Source organism: Ovis aries, chromosome 11, assembly GCF_016772045.2.
Source record: "Ovis aries strain OAR_USU_Benz2616 breed Rambouillet chromosome 11, ARS-UI_Ramb_v3.0, whole genome shotgun sequence".
Taxonomy (NCBI): domain Eukaryota; kingdom Metazoa; phylum Chordata; class Mammalia; order Artiodactyla; family Bovidae; genus Ovis; species Ovis aries.
The window spans coordinates 14,035,200-14,057,257 of NC_056064.1; the positions used below are offsets into that span (position 1 = coordinate 14,035,200).

The following is a 22,058-nucleotide window of genomic DNA, read 5'->3' on the forward strand; positions in this document are numbered from 1 at the left end:
AGATGATGCCCTTATAAAAAGTGGACTTCTGGGACTGGAGTGACAATCACATACGTGGGGATCCAGTAAATTCTTGTGACATATTATCGTTTGAAGGCATCAGGTGTCTGCAGCAGCCAAGGCATAAATGAACAATTAAGTGAGAAGCCTGAGTGGAGACCTTGGGAATTCCTAGATGCTCTGTAATTGAGCAGGATCTTAGGGAGCTATCCTGGTACAGAACCTTCCCCCCATCCTCTGCTTTAGCTCTTGTGAATTGCATACAAATTAGTGACTAAACAACAATGGAGTACCCAGATAATAGTACCTGATGCATGTTCCTTGAGTTGTTTTACACAAGCTAAAATCATCCCCAAAAGGAATAGATCAATTACTTAATGACCATGAGCACAGAGTCCCCAGGCCTACAGGAACCTTGGGATTGACAGTGTTAAACCCTGTGACACCCTCACCATCAACCAGTCAGAGAAATGTGCATGAGTCAATCACATACCCTGGGACTCTCCTCACCTTGCCTTTTAAAAGGCTTTGCTGAAACCCATCAAGAAGTTCAAGTTTTTTGAGCACTAGCACTGCAGTCCATGGGGTCGCTAGGAGTTGGACACGACTGAGCGACTTCACTTTCACTTTTCACTTTCATGCATGGGAGAAGGAAATGGCAACCCACTCCAGTGTTCTTGCCTGGAGAATCCCAGGGACGGGGGAGCCTGGTGGGCTGCTGTCTATGGGGTCGCACAGAGTCAGGCACGACTCATTTCCCTGTGTCAACTAAAAAGATGCACAATGTGAGAGTTTCGAGTTAGGTTTTATTTGGGACAGAATGAGGACTGCAGCCCAGGAGATGGCACCTCAGACAGCTCTGAGAAACTGCTCCAAAGAGACAGTGGGGGAAGGTCAATATATATGATTTTGGTGAAGGGGGCTGAGTTCAGTGCAATTAAGCAGTCACTCTACAAAATGTTTTCTGCTGGTCATGAGGAGCTGATGTCATCATGAAGGGATTTACTCCTTTTCTAGGGGGCTCAGATGGTAAAGCATCTGTCTACAACGAGGGAGATGATCCCAGGGTTGGGAAGATCCCCTGGAGAAGGAAATGGCAACCCGCTCCAGTACTATTGCCTGGAAAATCCCATGGATGGAGGAGCCTGATAGACTACAGTCCATGGGGTCACAAAGAGTTGGACACAACTGAGCGACTTCACTTCACTTAGTGCCAGGGTCCAGCTCCGGTGGATCCAGGGAATTCGAAGGGTGGACGGAGTCGGCGATTGATTTAGAGAGAGATAGATAAGGAAAGAATGTTGTAGATAAGAAAATAGGGAGAGAAGAAAAGAGGCTGATGTTCATTGGTTTATACAGAAAATCAATAAAGTCTCAAGACAAGAAACTTGCACCGTCTACGTAAGGCCACAGGTGCCCTCCTGGTCTCCTGAGGGAGTGAAGGCACAGGATGCCTTCCCATTCAGGTCTTAGAAACCCAGGCAAATAAGTAGACACGGCAGACCTCTGTACTCCAGATGGGAACCAGCCTGAAAGAGAGAGTAAGAGCAGGAGAGAATGATTGACGCAGGGAGACCAAGCTGTTTCGGTGAGTGAGGCCCAATAACTTTATTTTTTAAAGGACTTTATACCTTTCCCACAAATGATGTTGTGTACATTATCTTCTGGCCTTGGAGGCCTGTGAAACATTTTAAGACCCTCTTTTGATAAAGGCTGCTCAGCCAGAAAACTTATTTTCCCTTGAAGTGTTTTTTCTTTATATTTCTAGTCTATGTCAGCCTCAGAAAGTATCAAACAAAGTTACATTTTCATGAAGTAATGCAGCCAGTTACAACAAAGAAAGAACCAATTAGCTCAAAATTCTGATGAGGTTAGTTTCAAGGCTACACTTGTTTTTCTTGCATTCTAACTATGTTAACTAACACACTCCCAGGTGCACAGTGGATAAGAGATATGGGAACTTAGCAACAAGCATTGGCTCAACAGTGAAATCCTACACCAGCACTACTCTAACTTTTTAACTCTTTGAAAGGCTCTATGTTTTAGGCTTCCCTTGCCTCTCGCGGTTGAGGGGCTGTAAACAATCACATGCGTGGTTGTAGAAGTCCGGTAAGGCAAGTTAGAGAGCCATCAGAGGGGTTTGAGCTGAAACACTCCTTTTATATGCAGGAGACTGTTAACTGGAGCTCTAAGTTAAGTTTCTCCAGAGAAAGGTGGTCGGGGGATAGCCCCACCCCCACCTCTGTAATGTCAGAAGAGTAGGTGGAAAGCATAATGCAGTAAGGCAGGCAGACTCTGGGTTTTTTTGGGTAGATGCCCAAGAGAATTCAGCGAGGCTCCCTTAAGGCCCGACTTGCCTTTGCCTGTCTGACCCCTTAACCTCATGACCTTTGGCACGGGGGAGACTGCTCGTGCTAGCTCCCGGCAACTTAGATATGAAAAGATGCAAATGTTGGGATCATGAAATCAGTTCCTGAAAATATCTAACTCTACCTAAAGACTTGTTGCACCGGATTCCCTGGAGTACAGAGTGCCTCACTCCACCCTGAACCCCCTCAGCGGATATTGAGGGTCAACAGCTGCAGCAGCGCAGGGTTCCACCTCCTCAGAGGCAGAGGCAGATGGCAAATGCCCTTGTTGCTGTTGTTCAGTCACTGGCAATGCTCTTGGCAAGTGCCAGTTTGTAATTGGCAATCAGTTGGGCTTCCCTGGAAACTCAGCTGGTAAAGAATCCGCCTGCAATGCGGGAGACCTGGATTCGATCCCTGGGTTGGAAAGATCCCCTGGAGAAGAGAACGGCTACCCGCTCCAGTATTCTGGCCTGGAGAATTCCATGGACAGACTAGTCCGTGAGGTCACAAAGAGTCAGACAGGACTGAGCGAACTTTCACTCACTCACTCAAGCAATCAATTATGAACCCAGACTCACTGGCCTTGAGGGAGGGTGGACTCAGCTTAGAGAAGCAAATCAACTGAGTTCCTCAGCAGGATTTCCTTGTGAGTCTGCATACTAGTTCCGAAAGCACAGGTTTTCCATTTTAAGGTCTGGGATTTGGGGTAGAAAAGGATTTGGGTGGAGGTGAGGGGATGGGAATAATGCCGAGCCCCCAAAGATAGTTTGAAGGTCCTGTCAACTACAAACCAGCGCAGGTGGTAAAGTGTCTGCCTGCCAATGCAGGAGACTCAAGAGACAAGGGTTTGATCCTTAGGTCTGGAAGATCCCCTAGAGTAGAAAATAGCAACCCACTCCAATATTCTTGCCTAGAAAAGTCCACAGACAGAAGAACCTGGCAGGCTACGGTCCTTGGGTTGGCAAACAGCTGGGCATGACAGCACACATATGCACACGCTCAAGGGCATTTGCCATCTGCCTCTTGCAGGAATGAATCCCATGCTGCTGCAGCTGTTGATCTTCGACATGCCCTGAAGGGAGTTCAGGGTGGAGCACAGGAATGAGGCAATTTGTACTCCAGGAAAACTGGTGGAACAGCTCTTTAGATAATTAGATATTTTCAGGAACAGGATTTTATGATTTCAATCCTTGCATTTCCTCACCCTTTATGGTGACATCAGCCCCTGATGACCAGCAGAAAGCTTTATGTGAGGTAAGTGCTTGATTGCATGAACGCCCCCTTCACCAAAATCATATATATTGAGCTTCCCCCTCTACTTCCCTGCAGCAGACTCTCAGAGCTGTCTGAGGTGCTGTCTCCCAGGCTGCAGTCCTCATTTTGTCCCAAATAAAACCTAACTCACAACTCTCAAGTTGTACATCTTTCTTAGGTCGGTGGTCCATAAAGTGTCAATAGAATAAATTAATGAAAAATAGTCACACATGGACACACATAGAGAAATACAACAATGATAAAAAAAAAAAAACAGTAAGTTCTAAAAGTTTCAGAGAGAAAACCACGACTGCCTATGAAACAATCCGATGAAGTTCAGAATTCTCAGCAGCAATTCTAACCATCAAGATAATGAAAATATATTCTCAAAGCATAAAGAAAATATTTATGGATAGAATATTATATCCAGATAAGTGATCACTTAAATGTGAGAACAAAATTAAGATAATCTTCAGGCATCTGAGGCTAAAAAGTCCTTTTTTGAAAACACTCTTGCAGTAAATATTTCAACAAGGAAAGGAGAAAAAGTCGGAAGGATGATTCAGATTTATGGGGAGTAAGGGTGAGTTTCAGTTCAGTCGCTCAGTTGTGTCTGACTCTGTGACTCCATGAATCGCAACACGCCAGGCCTCCCTGTCCGTCACCAACTCCCGGAGTTCACTCAGATTCACGTCCATCAAGTCCGTGATGCCATCCAGCCATCTCATCCTCTGTCGTCCCCTTCTCCTCCTGCCCCCAATCCCTCCCAGCATCAGAGTCTTTTCCAATGAGTCAACTCTTCACATGAGGTGGCCAAAGTACTGGAGCTTCAGCTTTAGCATCATTCCTTCCAAAGAAATCCCAGGGCTGATCTCTTTTAGAATGGACTGGTTGGATCTCCTTGCAGTCTAAGGGACTCTCAAGAGTCTTCTCCAACACCACAGTTCAAAAGCATCAATTCTTTGGCGCTTAGCCTTCTTCACAGTCCAACTCTCACATCCATGCATGACCACTGGAAAACCATAGCCTTGACTAGATGGACCTTTGTTGGCAAAGTAATGCCTCTGCTTTGAATATGCTATCTAGGTTGGTCATAACTTTCCTTCCAGGAGTAAGTGTCTTTTAATTTCATGGCTGCAATCACCATCTGCAATGAGTTTAAAGCTTACTAATAAATGGAAATTTTTTAAAAGTACAAGCATAAAATCCAGAACTAAAATTCTGTATGTTATCTACATGGCTATTGAGTAGGATGGGGTTGGGGGTACAAGCACACAGAGAAATGAGGGCAAGCTAAGGTAATGAATGCCCTTGTTCTGGAAAAGGTGCAAACATTAATAATGCTTAAAAAGTCAACACAGAAGAACTGTACAAAAAGATCTTCACAACCAAGATAATCACAATGGTGTGATCATTCACCTAGAGCCAGACATCCTGGAATGTGAAGTCAAGTGGGCCTTAGGAAGCATCACTACGAACAAAGCTAGTGGAGGTGATGGAATTCCAGTTGAGCTCTTTTAAATCCTGAAAGATGATGCTGTGAAAGTGTTGCACTCAATGTGCCAGCAAATTTGGAAAACTCAGCAGTGGCCACAGGACTGGAAAAGGTCAGTTTTCATTCCAATCCCAAAGAAAGGCAATGCCAAAGAATGCTCAAACTACCGCACAATTGCACTCATCTCACATGCTAGTAAAGTAATGTCCAAAATTCTCCAAGCCAGGCTTCAGCAATACGTGAACCGTGAACTTCCAGATATTCAAGCTGGTTTTAGAAAAGGTAGAGGAACCAGAGATCAAATTGCCAGCATCTGCTGAATCATGGAAAAAGCAAGAGAGTTCCAGAAAAACATCTATTTCTACTTTATTGACTATGCCAGAGCCTTTGACTGTGTTGATCACAATACACTGTGGAAAATTCTGAAAGAGATGGGAATACCAGGCTGCCTGACCTGCCTCTTGGGAAACCTATATGCAGGTCAGGAAGCAACAGTTAGAACTGGACATGGAACAACAGACTGGTTCCAAATAGGTAAAGGAGTATATCAAGGCTGTATATTGTCACCCTGCTTATTTAACTTATGTGCAGAATACATCATGAGAAATGCTGGACTGGAAGAAACACAAGCTGGAATCAAGATTGCCGGGAGAAATATCAATAACCTCAGATATGCAGATGACACCACCTTTATGGCAGAAAGTGAAGAGGAATTCAAAAGCCTCTTGATGAAAGTGAAAGAGGAGAGCGAAAAAGTTGGCTTAAAGCTCAACATTCAGAAAACGAAGATCATGGCATCCGGTCCCATCATTTCATGGCAAATAGATGGGGAAACAGTGGCAACAGTGTCAGACTTTATTTTTGGGGGCTCCAAAATCACTGCAGATAGTGATTGCATCCATGAAATTAAAAGACACTTACTCCTTGGAAGGAAAGTTATGACCAACCTAGATAGCAGATTCAAAAGTAGAGACATTAATTTGCCGACTAAGGTCCGTCTAGTCAAGGCTATGGTTTTTCCAGTAGCCACACATGGATGTGAGAGTTGGACTGTGAAGAAGGCTGAGTGCCGAAGAATTGCTGCTTTTGAACTGTCTTGTTGGAGAAGACTCCAGAGAGTCCCTTGGACTGCAAGGAGATCCAACCAGTCCATTCTGAAGGAGATCAGCCCTGGGATTTCTTTGGAAGGAATGATGCTGAAGCTGAAACTCCAGTACTTTGGTCACCTCATGCAAAGAGTTGACTCATTGGAAAAGACTCTGATGCTGGGAGGGATTGGGGGCAGGAGGAGAAGGGGACGACAGAGGATGAGATGGCTGGATGGCATGACTGACTCGATGGACGTGAGTCTGAGTGAACTCCAGTAGTTGGTGATGGACAGGGAGGCCTGGCGTGCTGAGATTCACGGGTTGCAAAGAGTTGGACTCGACTGAGTGACTGAACTGAACTGAATGGAAGGATTAAAGAATAACAAACAAACAAAAAAAAGCAAAAGAAAGTATGATAAATAAGAAACATGAAATATGGTGACAGGATAAATCCTAGTTTAACAGTTAGGGCCATAAACATAAATAGGTTAAACTTACTGATCAGAATGTAGGGAATATGCTATGCACAGGCCTGTTCTATAATTAACAGGGCTTCTTTGAAAAATAAGAACGGCTTTCTCATCACCCCCAGGCGAAGGGCTGGGAGCAGTAAAAAGTACATCATGGAAAAACATCTTGCAAACAAAATGTTGAAGTACTGATGTGACTGATGGAAAACCATTAGTGACTGTTCTGTAACCAGAGCCTTGAGGGAGTTTTGCTGAGAAAGGTTGTCACTAGCTGAAGGGCTAAACACAATCATGAATGGCCTGAAGGTTTGACTTTGAGGACTGTGCATTGTATATCTTTATCCCTGATCTGAGGGTGTAAAAAAACAGGTATCTCTAGAGCACAAGGAAGTAGACGTTAGCAATAAAAGGCATGCAAGGTTGCTTTGGCTATTCGAGGTTTTTTGTATTTCCATACAAATCTTGAAATTATTTGTTCTAGTTCTGTGAAAAATGTGCCTGGTAGCTTGATAGGGATTGCATTGAATTTGTAAATTGCTTTGGGTAGTATACTCATTTTCACTATATTGATTCTTCCAATCCATGAACATGGTATATTTCTCCATCTATTAGTGTCCTCTTTGATTTCTTTCATATACACACCGAGGAAACCAGAATTGAAAGAGACACATGTACCCCAATGTTCATCGCAGCACTGTTTATAATAGCCAGGACATGGAAACAACCTAGATGTCCATCAGCAGATGAATGGATAAGAAAGCAGTGGTACATATACACAATGGAGTATTACTCAGCCGTTAAAAAGAATTCATTTGAATCAGTTCTGATGAGATGGATGAAACTGGAGCCGATTATACAGAGTGAAGTAAGCCAGAAAGAAAAACACCAATACAGTATACTAACACATATATATGGAATTTAGGAAGATGGCAATGACGACCCTGTATGCAAGACAGGGAAAGAGACACAGATGTGTATAACGGACTTTTGGACTCAGAGGAGAGGGAGAGGTGGGATGATTTGGGAGAATGACATTCTAACATGTATACTATCATGTGAATTGAATCGCCAGTCTATGTTTGACGCAGGATGCAGCATGCTTGGGGCTGGTGCATGGGGATGACCCAGAAAGATGTTATGGGGAGGGAGGTGGGAGGGGGGTTCATGTTTGGGAATGCATGTAAGAATTAAAGATTTTAAAATTTTAAAAATAAAAACTAAAAAAAAAAAAAGGCATGCAAGGATTAGGATCTGGGCTTTTGCCTGGAATGACTCTTATTGTTCCTTATTCCTCCGTGGCACTGCTTCCTTGGGTTGCTTCACTGTTGGGCTGGTCCTGACACAGAAGACCTCTCAAACTGAATAAAATGAGTTTAAGTCAAGCAAAATACTACTTTAGGAAGCACATGAAAAAGGTCTAATAGTATTTCTTATAGAGATGGAAATTTTACTGGACAAATATGAACTAAAAGAATGCTGATATTTAGCATAAATAATATCAAATATGTAAAGGGAAAAGGATATTATTTAATGTTAAAAGGAATGATAAATTAAGAAGATGATTGTGAACACAGGCACATACTCCTAAAATTATTACTTGACATACATACAAAGAAATAACTGATAAAAGTAAAAGAAATACATGAATAAATTATTTTAGTTGGACATCTTATCAAATCCCTCTCAGAAATTAATGAATAATACAGAGAAAAATAATGAAAAATAAAGATAAAGTAAATCATAAAGATTAACAAATTCAAACTAGTAGATAATAGACAACTTTACACTCAGCAACAGAGAAGACAATTTTTTTTCTCTTTTAGTGTTTACAGGACATTCACAAAAATCAAACAAGTACTAGGCCACAAAGAAATTAAAAACCTATTCCTGATATTATAAACTATATTATCTAGCTGCAATGCAAAAAAATAAAAATTCTTAACAATTCTTAGAGTCTTCCAGAAAATAGAAGAGGAAACACTTCCTAACTCATTCTATGAAGTCAATATTATGCTAATATCAAAGCCAGATAAAGACATAACAAGAAAAGAAAATTAAAGGCCAATATCCCTTATAAAAATAAATGCAAAAATCCTAAAAAAAAAAAAAGCTAGCCAAGTGATTTCAATAGCATAGTAAAAGGATTATACATCATGACCTAGTAGGATTTTTCTTAAGGAGGCATTGGTGGTGAAAATCAATAAATGTAATGCACGACATTAACAGAATAAAGGAAGAAAAAAACACATCATCATCTAAACTGATGCACAAAGAGGATTTGACAAAACCTAACACTCTTTAGTGATCAAAATACTAAGAAAACTAGGAATAGAAGTGAATTTTCTCAATACAATAGATGGAATTCATGAAAAATTCATAGCTAACATCATAAAAGACTAAAAGCTTTCTTTCTAAGACCAGGAAAAAGACAAAGCTTCCTGCTTTCACTGTTGCTATTCAACTGGAGCTTCTAGACACGGAAATCATGCAAGAAAAAGAAATAAAAGGCATGAAAGTTGTGGGAAAAAAAAGAAGTAAAACTACCTCTATTTGAAGATGACAATATTCTATACACAGAAAATTACAAAGAATTTATAAAAATTCTACAAGAGGCAAAAAATAAATTCAGTGAAGGTCAGGTCAGTACACAACGCAATTCATCAGCAATAAAAAATCCATAAAAGAAACTAAGCAAACAATTTCATCTACAATAGCCTCCAAAAGAATAAAATGCCTAGAAATATTTAATCTAGGAGGTTATTACCTGTTTCACTGTCGAATGCCAGAATTCCATCCTAGGAGACTAATAACATTCTCATTGCCTTTGGCTTTAACTAGATCAATTCATGAAACCCACATTCCTGCCATTTCCCTGAGCATAGTTGCCCTGTATCCACTCCTGACACCAGTTTCCACCCACATTAAGCCCTTTTAGATACAGACAAAAGAAGTCAATTCTGACTAAGTTGAGACAACAGGAATTTTGTTATTACACAGCTCATAGAAAAAACAGACTGGTGAATCAGGTTTAGGAACAGAGTAAGAAACAATATAAGGCAGGTAGCAGAGGACAGAGCCAAGTTCAGCTCACAGCCACAATCTGGCTGCTGGCACCTCTGCTGCTGTGAATTGTTTTTGACTCTCGTTAAGTTGGGAGGAGCAACCCCATGTCCAAGGAGCAGTGGCTGCGTGGGTGCAGGAGGGCTGAGAGGAGCTACTCCATGTTCAAGGTCAGGAGGGGTGGCTGTGAGGAGATACCCCTCGTCCAAGGTAAAGAGCAGCGGCTGAGCTTTGCTGGAGCAGCCGTGAAGAGATACCCCACATCTAAGGTAAGAGAAACCCAAGTAAGACGGTAGGTGTTGCGAGAGGGCATCAGAGGGCAGACACACTGAAACCATACTCACAGAAAACTAGTCAATCTAATCACACTAGGACCACAGCCTTGTCTAACTCAATGAAACTAAGCCATGCCATGTGGGGCCACCCAAGATGGGCGGGTCATGGTGGAGAGGTCTGACAGAATGTGTTCCACTGGAGAAGGGAATGGCAAACCACTTCAGTATTCTTGCCTTGAGAACCCCATGAACAGTATGAAAAGGCAAAATGATAGGATACTGAAAGAGGAACTCCCCAGGTCAGTAGGTGCCCAATATGCTACTGGAGATCAGTGGAGAAATAACTCCAGAAAGAATGAAGGGATGGAGCCAAAGCAAAAACAACACCCAGTTGTGGATGTGACTGGTGATAGAAGCAAGGTCCAATGCTGTAAAGAGTAATATTGCATAGGAACCTGGAATGTTAGGTCCATGAATCAAGGCAAATTGGAAGTGGTCAAACAGAAGATGGCAAGAGTGAACGTCAACATTCTAGGAATCAGCGAACTAAAATGGACTGGAATAGGTGAATTTAACTCAGATGAGCATTATATCTACTACTGTGGGCAGGAATCCCTTAGAAGAAATAGAGTAGTCATCATGGTCAACAAAAGAGTCCAAAATGCAGTACTTGGATGCAGTCTCAAAAACGACAGAATGATCTCTGTTCGTCTCCAAGGCAAACCATTCAGTATCACAGTAATCCAAGTCTATGCCCCAACCAGTAACACTGAAGAAGCTGAAGTTGAACGATTCTATGAAGACCTATAAGACCTTTTAGAACTAACACCCCCAAAAGTGTCCTTTTCATTATAGGGGACTGGAATGCAAAAGTAGGAAGTCAAGAAACACCTGGAGTAACAGGCAAATTTGGCCTTGAAATACATAATGAAGCAGGGCAAAGACTAATAGAGTTTTGCCGAGAGAACGCACTGGTCATAGCAAACACCCTCTTCCAACAGCACAAGAGAAGACTCTACACATGGACATCACCAGATGGTCAACACCAAAATCAGATTGATTATATTCTTTGCAGCCAAAGATGGAGAAGCTCTATACAGTCAGCAAAATTAAGACCAGGAGCTGACTGTGGCTCAGATCATGAACTCCTTATTGCCAAATTCAGACTTAAACTGAAGAAAGTAGGGAAAACCACTAGACCATTCAGGTATGACCTAAATCAAATCCCTTATGATTTCACAGTGGAAGTGAGAAATAGATTTAAGGGACTAGATCTGATAGACAGAGTGCCTGATGAACTACAGACGGAGGTTTGTGACATTGTACAGGAGACAGGGATCAAGACCATTCCCATGGAAAAGAAATGCAAAAAAGCAAAATGGCTGTCTGAGGAGGCCTTACAAATAGCTGTGAAAAGAAGAAAGGCAAAAAGCAAAGGAGAAAAGGAAAGATATAAGCATCTGAATGCAGAGTTCCAAAGAATAGCAAGGAGAGATAAGAAAGCTTTCCTCAGTGATCAATGCAAAGAAATAGAGGGAAACAACAGAATGGGAAAGACTAGAGATCTCTTCAAGAAAATTAGAGATACCAAGGGAATATTTCATGCAAAGATGGGCTCGATAAAGGGCAGAAATGGTATGGACCTAATAGAAGCAGAAGATATTAAGAAGAGGTGGCAAGAATACACAGAAGAACTGTACAAAAAAGATCTTCACGACCCAGATAATCACAATGGTGTGATCACTCACCTAGAGCCAGACATCCTGGAATGTGAAGTCAAGTGGGCCTAGAAAGCATCACTACGAACAAAGCGAGTGGAGGTGATGGAATTCCAGTTGAGCTATTTCAAATCCTGAAAGATGATGCTCTGAAAGTGTTGCACTCAATATGCCAGCAAATTTGGAAAACTCAGCAGTGGCCACACCAGTGGAAAAGGTCAGTTTTCATTCCAGTCCTAAAGAAGGGCAATGCTAAGGAATGCTCAAACTACCGCACAATTGCACTCATCTCACATGCTAGTAAAGTAATGCTCAAAATTCTCCAAGGCAGGCTTCAGCAATATGTGAACTGTGAACTTCCAGATGTTCAAGCTGGTTTTAGAAAAGGCAGAGGAACCAGAGATCAAATTGCCAGCATCCGCTGGATCATGGAAAAAGCAAGAGAGTTCCAGAAAAACATCTATTTCTGCTTTATTGACTATGCCAGAGCCTTTGACTGTGTGGATCACAATACACTGTGGAAAATTCTGAAAGAGATGGGAATACCAGACCACCTGACCTGCCTCTTGGGAAACCTATATGCAGGTCATGAAGCAACAGTTAGAACTGGACATGGAACAACAGACTGGTTCCAAATAGGAAAAGGAGTATGTCAAGGCTGTATATTGTCACCCTGCTTATTTAACTTATATGCAGAGTACATCATGAGAAACGCTGGGCTGGAAGAAGCACAAGCTAGAATCAAGATTGCCGGGAGAAATATCAATAACCTCAGATATGCAGATGACACCACCCTTATGGCAGAAAGTGAAGAAGAACTCAAAAGCCTCTTGATGAAAGTGAAAGAGGAAAGCGAAAAAGTTGGCTTAAAGCTCAACATTCAGAAAATGAAGATCATGGCATCTGGTCCCATCGCTTCATGGGAAATAGATGGGGAAACAGTGGAAACAGTGTCAGGCTTTATTTTTCTGGGCTCCAAAATCACTGCAGATGGTGATTGCAGCCATGAAATTAAAAGACACTTACTCCTTGGAAGGAACGTTATGAGCAACCTAGATAGCATATTCAAAGCAGAGACATTACTTTGCCAACAAAGGTCCATCTAGTCAAGGCTATGGTTTTTCCAGTGGTCATGTATGGATGTGAGAGTTGGACTGTGAAGAAAGCTGAGTGCCAAAGAATTGATGCTTTTGAACTGTGGTGTTGGAGAAGACTCTTGAGAGTCCCTTGGACTGCAAGGAGGTCCAACCAGTCCATTCTAAAGGAGATCAGTCCTGGGTGTTCATTGGAACTGAACTGATACTGAAGCTGAAACTCCAGTACTTTGGCCACCTGATGTGAAGAGCTGACTCATTGGAAAAGACTCTGATGCTTGGAGGGATTGGGGGCAGGAGGAGAAGGGGACGACAGAGGATGAGATGGCTGGATGGCACCACCGACTCAATGAACGTGAGTTTGAATGAACTCCGGGAGTTGGTGACGGACAGAGAGGCCTGGCGTGCTGTGATTCATGGGGTTGCAAAGAGTCGGACACGACTGAGCGACTGAACTGAACTGAACTGATCCCTAAGTCACAGTGCCACTCCCTATAGATCCACATCATCAGAGAAGCAATATAATTCCCATTTGTCAGGGAGTAGGAAGGAAGTATCTGGGCCTTGCAAATCTCCAGAGGGAGAAACAGAGTTTCTCTTAAATATTGCTGCTAAGTCACTTCAGTCGTGTCTGACTCTGTGCGACCCCATAGATGGCAGCCCACCAGGCTCCCCCGTCCCTGGGATTCTCCATGCAAGAACACTGGAGTGGGTTGCCATTTCCTTCTCCAATGCATGAAAGTGAAAAGTGAAAGTGAAGTCGCTCAGTGTGACTCTTCACGACCCCATGGACTGCAGCCCACCAGGCCCCTCCCCCCATGGGATTTCCCAGGCAAGAGTACTGGAGTGGGGTGCCATTGCCTTCTCCGTTCTCTGAAGTATTAAGACAGTTTAAATGCAGGTGAGGGACTTTCTTGGTGGTTCCATGGTTAAGACTTCATGCCTGCAGTGCGGGGAAAATGAGCTCAATCTGTAGTAGGGGAACTAAAATCTCACATGCTGCAGAGCCCACACCCCCAGCCCCTGCCGAAAAGGAAAAAGTAAATGCAGGTGAGAAACATGAGAAGTTTACTAAAAAGCAAAAAACTTTCTAGGGACATCTGGACTACCTGGAAGGGAGAAACCTAAGTGGAAGTTATAGGACGCCATCCTCAAATATCTTTGCAGGGGAAGGTCAGTCAGTATGGCAGATAAATGTTTGAGAACATTTTAGTGGTATGGTCATGAACCCCCATGAATGACCAAGGGAGACACGAGCATGGAATCCTTTGAAATGGGAATGGCCAGCCACTGAAAGATGATTTCAGGGCTAATATGCCCTCATTCTGATGCACAGACTGGTGAGGCCATGGGGCATTGGGGTTCTAAGATGTGCTATATGAGAAGCAAGAGCAGAGTTGGTGACAGGGACATACAGATATGGAAGAGCAGACTCAGTGGGCAAAGTAGGGGGATCTTAGTGGGAAGAAGTGAATAGAGAGCTGGAAGAGAGAAAGCTTGCAAGCAGGCAGTCCAGACTATCATTTTTGCCAGAATCTGTGGGAGACCAAGTTTTATCCCTTTCCTCAGGAAAAGTCTGAATCCAAAGCCCCATCCACAAAGCCTTTCTCATAACTGTATCCTGACTCCAAATCACTCCAAGACAAGAGCTGGCATTTCCCAACTCATGTCAGCCCAAGTTCCACAGGCCAAGGATCAGGCTCACTCTCCTAGAATTAGGCATCAAGTCCCGATAGATGTTGGTGCCTTGCCTTAGAATAGGGTATCCCCCGCACTGTTCCTTCCAAGTCTTGCCCTAATAAAGTCTGCTCTAACAGGCCTGCTACATAGTCATAGTTATTTATTTTTTATGCTTGACCAAAATCATTTTCACAGAACACTTGAAAAAATATTCTCAGACCTTCTACCCTGTCTAGGTACATAGAGATAAAAGTGAAAGTGTTTGGTGCTCAGTCATGTCTAACTCATCGCAACCCTGTGGACTGTGGCTCACCAGGCTCCTCTGGAGGAATTAAACTAAGCGGGAGGGGACTGAAATTAGGCGGGGGGTGGGGGGCGGGGACTTGCCTCTGGTCCATTTGTATCCTAAGTGTCCTGTATTCATGGGCTCACTGCAGAATACACATGTGGTCCTGTTAAGCCACGAAGGGGCCACCAGAATGCCTGCACGGAAAGAAGGACACAGCCCAAACTATGCCACAGATTTAGTTTATTTTCCACACAGGCTCTTTAGAGAGCAGTCATCCCACCATTTTAGATCTTCATCTTTCAGGGCTACAATTCCAGGCGTGGAAAAGAGTCGGGAATGGATGTGAAAGTCTTGTAGTTATGACAAGGTTCGAATTCATGGATTCGTGAGAAATCTTCTAGGGCTGGTCTCCAGGCATGCTCAATAAACCTTCTGTCCAACTTTCCCGTGGCCACCAGAGCCACCCTTCTAAAATACAAATTTGATCATGACATTCATTAGAAGCATCCAGCAGTTTACCAAACTCTTCAGCAGGAAGCTCATTCCTCTCCGGGCTCTGGTATGGATTTCCCTCCACCACCCTCTGAGATATTACAATCCCTTCCTACCACCGTGGCTTTCTCTTCTCCACTGGGGCAGGTCGACACTCCTCCCACTCTCTCAGCTGCCCCGCCTTCCTCCTGCTGACTTCATGCATCCTTTATGCTCTCCCTTGACGCTCTCTACTCTCTGACAACTTTCCCAATCTCTCTCCTCCCAAGCAAAGTCAATAACCCCTCTCTTTGATCCCGCAGATCTCAGGCGAACTCTCTTTGGGGCACTCCTCACACTAGGTTGCAATTATTTATCGAGATCTCTCTCCTGACTCATGTTGTGCTTGTCTTTTTACTTCAATTCCAGCACAATGTGTATCCGACACAGGAGATGCCTGGGCTTCCTTTTCCCTTTCTTCCTCCTCCCAGGATGACCTATTTTCCAGGACGCGTTAAGCCCCTTTGGTGAGGGAGGAGAAGGAAAGTGAGAAACTCCTGGTAAAGCGTGACCTGTGCATCTGGGCTCACGGATACTTTTCTCAACTGAACCCGTCAGGGCTGTCTTGGGATAGGGCTCCTCTTCTAAGAGAAGACCTCAGATCGTGCAACCAGCTGTCCTTTTGCCATATTTCTAGCCCCTTTCTCCCAGAAGCTTCCAGACTCTCACATGCAGCGGACATGTGAGCAGCCCTCTGCACCAGCAAAGTTCCCTGGGGAGTCCTTGGCCAGTGCATGGTTGATTTGTACTCACTCTGAAGACAGCAGTTTTGCAGACGTGACCACACCCATTGCTGCAGCATTTCATTCCCCTGGGACAGGACTCATCTCCTGAGCACCTTTCAACACAAATTCCTGCAGTACCTTTGGGCACCTCTGGGCAGAATCCAGGTCTCTGTTGTCCTGAAACACAGAATGGTTTTGTGCAGTCTGGAATAGTCACCAAGACAGGCTTGAGAACGGCTGCTGGAGCCCTGAAGCCCTCATCGCTGGCAAGACTCCTCCCTCAGCCTTGACTTCTCCACTCTTACTCTTCAGCCCACGGTCTGGCCTCAGCAGAAAGTTCTCCCTGCTCCAAAGTCTGCACGATCTCAGAGGACAAGATGCCTTCCCAGTCATAACCCTCTTTTTCCTGCCTCATAAGCAGATCTTAGAGAAGTCTCTGCTCACAGAGGTCTCCAGCTCCCCGCTCACTTGTGTGAGTCCGTATGAGTTTGTCCTATAGCCCTGTGTGGAGTCCCACATCTGGGCAAGGGTCCTAATAGAGAGAATGCCACACTTGGCCCATGACTTCCAATCAGACCCAACCATGGGAAACGCAGGGTGAACTCTCATTTAGATCAAGGGAAATGCATGAGGGGATGCAGTTGCTTCCAGGCCAAACCATTCCCACATTTAGCACTGGGCTCTGAGCCTTCTCTGCTGTCGGCTAGGGTCCCCTCAGCACCCTCACCTTTGACAGGAGACTTCTGAGCCCAGGTCACCTCCAGCCCCATGATGATGAAAGCCAGCAGAACAAAGATAGTGCCTGTCTTCATGTTGGCCTCTGGTGTGGTGCAGGGGCAGAGCCCAGCTATAATTTATACTCTCAGTGTCACCAGAAAGGAGGGTGGGGTGGGAGGCAGTACAGCATGAAGAGTATTAAAATGTAAGCTCTCAAGGGAGTGTCCTTGTTCTAATTTCCTTGTTCTATTTCACAACTGGTTTCTCAGACTAGGGAATGGGTTCTAGGAGAGGCAAATATTAAACTGGAAAGCTCAGGAACATGTTTTAGCTCTTTAGTCATTACTCCATTACTTCTTAGCCCTGATTTCCCCAGTGTCTCTAGGAACCATAGCCAAATAAAAGAATTTTCTCCGTGTAAATTATATTATCAGAGTAAGAGCTTAAGCTAGGTGCTGTTTGGCAGGGCTCTTCTGGGGTCTCTTGCAGCTCCAGTTACACAAGGAGGGTGAATGTGTGCCTTGGAGCTGCCCCCATGGCTGAGGGTGGAACCACAGTGAGAGTGAAAAAGTCACTCATCTAAGGGGATGGATGTTCAAGACCACGAGCTGGGCAGGGCCCTTGAGAGCTGAGAGGCACGGCCAATCTTGGTGTCTGGTGGTCTCTGAGGCTACCCTGCTCCATACCAAGAAGTTTCTGGAGAGAAGGTTGTGTGGTTGCCCTACATGAGCAGAACTACAGCAGAAAGACACAAAAGGAGGGGCTTGTGTAAGGAGCCTAGCCCACTTTCCCATCTCAATTACAAAATCTCTGAGAAAGGTGTATGCAGATACACCCCCAATGACAGTGGGAGTGAAGAGAAAGTCTGCTTTGTCCTTGGTGGTCAGAGGTCAGACAAGCACCTTAAGACCTCCTGTGGGGAGGCCTGGGCAGAGAAAGACTAAGTCAGCCAAGAGGGGGCTCAGCCTGTCCATCTCAGGCAGTGAGCTCACATTAGCATCTCAGAATCTCTGTAGGCTCAAAGCACACAAGCACCCAGGAATGACTCCTTAGTCTGAAGGAGGGACCAGGGTCCCTAGAGAGAAAGCTAAGTCCAGGTTGGAGGTCAATGGTGCCACGCAGCACAGATCATAGCAAAGGGCAAGCCCAGATCCAAACCCATGACGACTGGCTGGACCCCGGGCTGCTATGTATTGTGTGATCGTGGGGCCAGGGCTGGACAGCTCCAAAGAGCTTGCAGGAGCATTCTCTGGAGCAGCACTGTTGGCAAGGAGAGGACTTGCCAAGAATATCTCCCCAAAAGTGACCGAGATACCATGACTATCCCTGAGTTGACATAATCTGTCAAAGTTCATTTTCACACAACAAACACATGATTGTGGTAAATAATTCCAACAATACAGATATATCCCGAGTAACCTTTCAGGAAGTAATCAATATTACCAGTTTGCTTTGTATTCTTCAAAGCTCTTTTCCTATGCTTTTGCATATATTTATGTGTGTATATAAACACATACTTTTTGGAAGAAATTAAGTTATATGTATTATTTTACTTTATGCAGTTAATGTGATATCTTGGAGAGCTTTCCAGGTGAGTATCTTCTCTTTTAAAAAAAATAATAGCTACTATCTAAAATTCCATTTTATGAATAGTTTATAATTTATTTGGCCAAACTTTAATTGCTAAGACATTTAGCAGGTTTGGGGTTTTTTGTCATCAAACAATTTCTTGTGGATATGTATCATACACTTTGCAATGCATATATATATATATATATATATATATATCACACACATATATGTATAATTATATACACAATTATATATCAGTATTTCCCCAGAATAGATGCCTAAACATGAAAATACAAAGGATGCAAAGGAGCCATCTACTGAAAAGATACAAGATATTTGCCAAATTGTCCTCCAAAAAGACTATGCAATTTATGGTTCAGTAATGCACATATATGTATATCTCACACTTTATTTCACTATTGATGGGCACCTAAGTTTCTTTGCAGATATGAAATATACAGTATGGAGAATATAGTCAATAATTATGTAATTTTTTTTGTATGGTGACAAGTGACAACTAGACTTTTCCTGATGTCATTTTGAAGCATATAAAAATATTGAATCACTGTCTTGTCTCAGGAACTAACATAGTATTGTAGGTCAATTAAACTTCAAAAACAAACAAATTCATTGAAAAAGTATTCAGATTTGTAGCTACCAGAGGCAAGGCATTGGGAGTATTAGATAAGGGTAGTCAAAAGGTACAAATTTTCAGTTTTAAGTAAGTATTAGGGATATATAATAATATACAACGTGATATTGGGCAAGATTGAAGGCAAAAGGAGAAGAGGGCAGCAGAGGATGAGATGGTTTGTTGGCATCACCGATTCAATGGGCATGAAGGTGGGTGAATTCCAGGAGATGGTGAGGGACAGGGAGGCCTGGGGTATTGCAGTCCATGGGGTCACAAAGAGTGGGACATGACTTAGTGACCAAACAACATGATAAAAATAATTAACACTTTATAAACAAAGGTTAAGAGAGTAGATCTTAAGAGTCCTTATCAGAAGGGAAAATATTTCTTTCTACTCCTTTACTATTGTATCTCTGGAGATGATGGGTGTCCACTAGCCTTCTGGTGATAATCGTCTCACAACGGATGTAAGTTAAATCATTGTTTTACACTTTAAATGTATACAGTGCTGTATGTCAATTATATCTCAATACAACTGAAAGGGAAAAAAAAAAAAGACCGTACCATTTACACTTCCTCCCACAGCGAAGGAGACGTGGATTTCTCACACACTGACCCAGTACATTCATCGTCTTTCTTCTCTGAGTTGAAGTTTTTCAGATTTTATTTACCTACTTGCAACTTACTATTTATTTTTGGCTCTTCCAGGTCTGCGTTTCTACTCAGGCCTTTCTCTAGTTGCAGCAAGTGGGGGCTACTCTCTTGTCGCAGAGCTTGGGCTCCAGGCGACGGACTTCAGGAGCTGCAGCCCATGGGCTCTAAGCTCGGGCTCCATAGTTGTGGCCCATGGACAGTTGCTCTGCGGCACATGGGATCCTCCCAGATCAGGTTTTGAACCCACGTCTCGTGGATTCTTTACCACTGAGCCACCAGGGAAGTCTTATGCTTTTCTTAAGTATGTGAAGCTGAAAGTCGTTCAGTCGTGTCTGACTCTTTGCGACCCCATGAACTATACAGTCCATGAAATTCTCCAGGTCAGAATACCGGAGTGGGTAACCTTTCCCTTCTCCAGGGGATCTTCCCAACCCAGGAATCGAACCCAGGTCTCCTGCATTGCAGGTGGATTCTTCACCAGCTGAGCCACGGGGGAAGCCCAAGAATACTGAGTGGGTAGCCTTTCCCTTCTCCAGGGGATCTTCCCAACCCAGGAATCGAACTGGGGTCTCCTGCATTGCAGGTGGATTCTTTACCAAGTGAGCCATCAGGGAAGGCTTAAGTACAGGTGATTTATAATGTTGCATTACTTTGCTGAATCACGGCAAAGTGATTCAGTTATATATTGCTGTTGTTTTAGTCCCCAGGTACTGTCCATCTCTTTGTGACCCCATGGATTGTAGCCTGCCGGGCTTCTCTGTCCTTGGGATTTCCCAAGAAAGACTACAGGAGTGGGTTGCCATTTCTTTCTCCAGGGATCTTCCTGACCCAGGGATTGAACCCATGCCTGCTGCATTTGCAGGTGGGTTCTTTACCACTAAGCCATCAGGCAAGCCATTATACATACATATCTGTTCTTTTCAAATGCTTTCCCATGATAGGTTATTACAAGATGTGGAATATAGTTCCCTGTGCTATACAGTAGGTCTTTGTTATTTATCTATTTTCTATATAGTAGTAATTATCAAACTCCTAATTTACCCCTCCTCCCTTAAATTTTTAGTGGACTATCTCAAGCTGTGTAGTCCTATACTCCCCTTGGGATATATCCAAATTGGGAATATGAGGCAAAGAATTCTCACTACAGTAAAAGAACTTAATTGGCAGAAATTATATAACACAATACAATTTGCCTGCTACTCTAGCACGTCAAGTTCCCAGTATGAAGCAAAGGATGATCATGGTCTATAATGTCTTGTTGACTACTGATTGTAATAACAGATGTTGCAGTGTTGTGAAGGAGGGACTTTCTCTGAGAATTATAACAATACTTGACTTTTATTAAGCACATGACTGTCTGGCAGGTCCTGAGCTTATACTTTATACCCATAATCGCCATGAAAGCTCACAAGCCTGTGGGGTTGCTTCCACTGATATCTCCACGTCCCAGGTGAAGAAATGAGACTCGAAGAAATGATGCCTTGTGAACACTTCAAATCCTCCCCAGACTCACTGCTGTGGAATCTCCGAGGGTGGGGTCCAGAAAACTCCAGATGCTGTTCATGAGCCTGAAAATGAGGAGCACTTTACCTACTTGATTAAAATCTTGATTTCTTTGTGAAAAACAAAACAAAATGATGTTCCTATAAAAAGTGGATTTCTAGTACTCAAGTGACAGTCACAAATTTGGGGATTTGCTAAGTTCTCATGACATATTGTCATTTGAAAAGACCAGGTGTCTGCAGCCTTCATAAGACACAAATGAACAATTAAAGGAGAAGACTGAGTGGAAACCTTGGGAATTCCTAGATGTCCTCCTGTGTCTGAGCCAGGACCCCGTGGGGGCTTCCCAAGACAAACCCTTCCCCCATATCCTCTGCTTTAGCTCCTCTCCAAGTGAGTGAGTGCTTAGTCATGTCCGACTCTTTGCGACCCCATGGACTGTAGCCCACCAGCTCCTCTGTCCATGGGATTTCCCAGGCAAGAATACTGGAGTAAGGTTGCCATTTCCTTCTCCTGGGGATCTCCCCCACTCAGGGATCAGACCTGTGTCTCCTTCATTGGCAGGCAGATTCTTTACCACTGCGCCACCTGGGAAGCCCCATCTCCTCTTCAAAGTACATAGATATAGTATCTGACGCACATTTGCTGAGTTGCTGTACACATGCTAAAATCACTACCAATGGGAATAAATTAGCTACTTAACGACCATGAGCACATAGTCCCCAGGCCTATGGGAGCCTCAGGGTTGATAATATTAACCTCTGCAACACCCTCACATTAACCAACGAATTGTGCACGAGCTGATCACAACCCGACCCCTGGGACTCCTCTCCTTTTAAAAGGCTTTGCTGGCATCCATCAGGGAGTTCAGACTTTTTGAGCACTTGTTATCCCGTCCTTGTATGGCGCCTCATATTAAACACTGCACTTTCCTTCCCCGTAACCTGG

General features: G+C 43.6%; 1 protein-coding gene across 1 annotated transcript; it reads right to left on the minus strand.

Moving 5' to 3' along the window:
- Window positions 1-14,997: 14,997 nt before the first annotated feature.
- On the minus strand, window positions 14,998-16,860 carry LOC101110777 (WAP four-disulfide core domain protein 18-like). Its single transcript, XM_012185302.3, has 3 exons — window positions 16,758-16,860; window positions 16,059-16,207; window positions 14,998-15,242 (listed from the first exon to the last, which is right to left on the minus strand). The coding sequence occupies exons 1-3, from the start codon at window positions 16,840-16,842 to the stop codon at window positions 15,195-15,197; spliced, it is 282 nt and encodes a 93-aa protein (XP_012040692.1). The 5' UTR covers window positions 16,843-16,860; the 3' UTR covers window positions 14,998-15,194.
- Window positions 16,861-22,058: the final 5,198 nt, after the last annotated feature.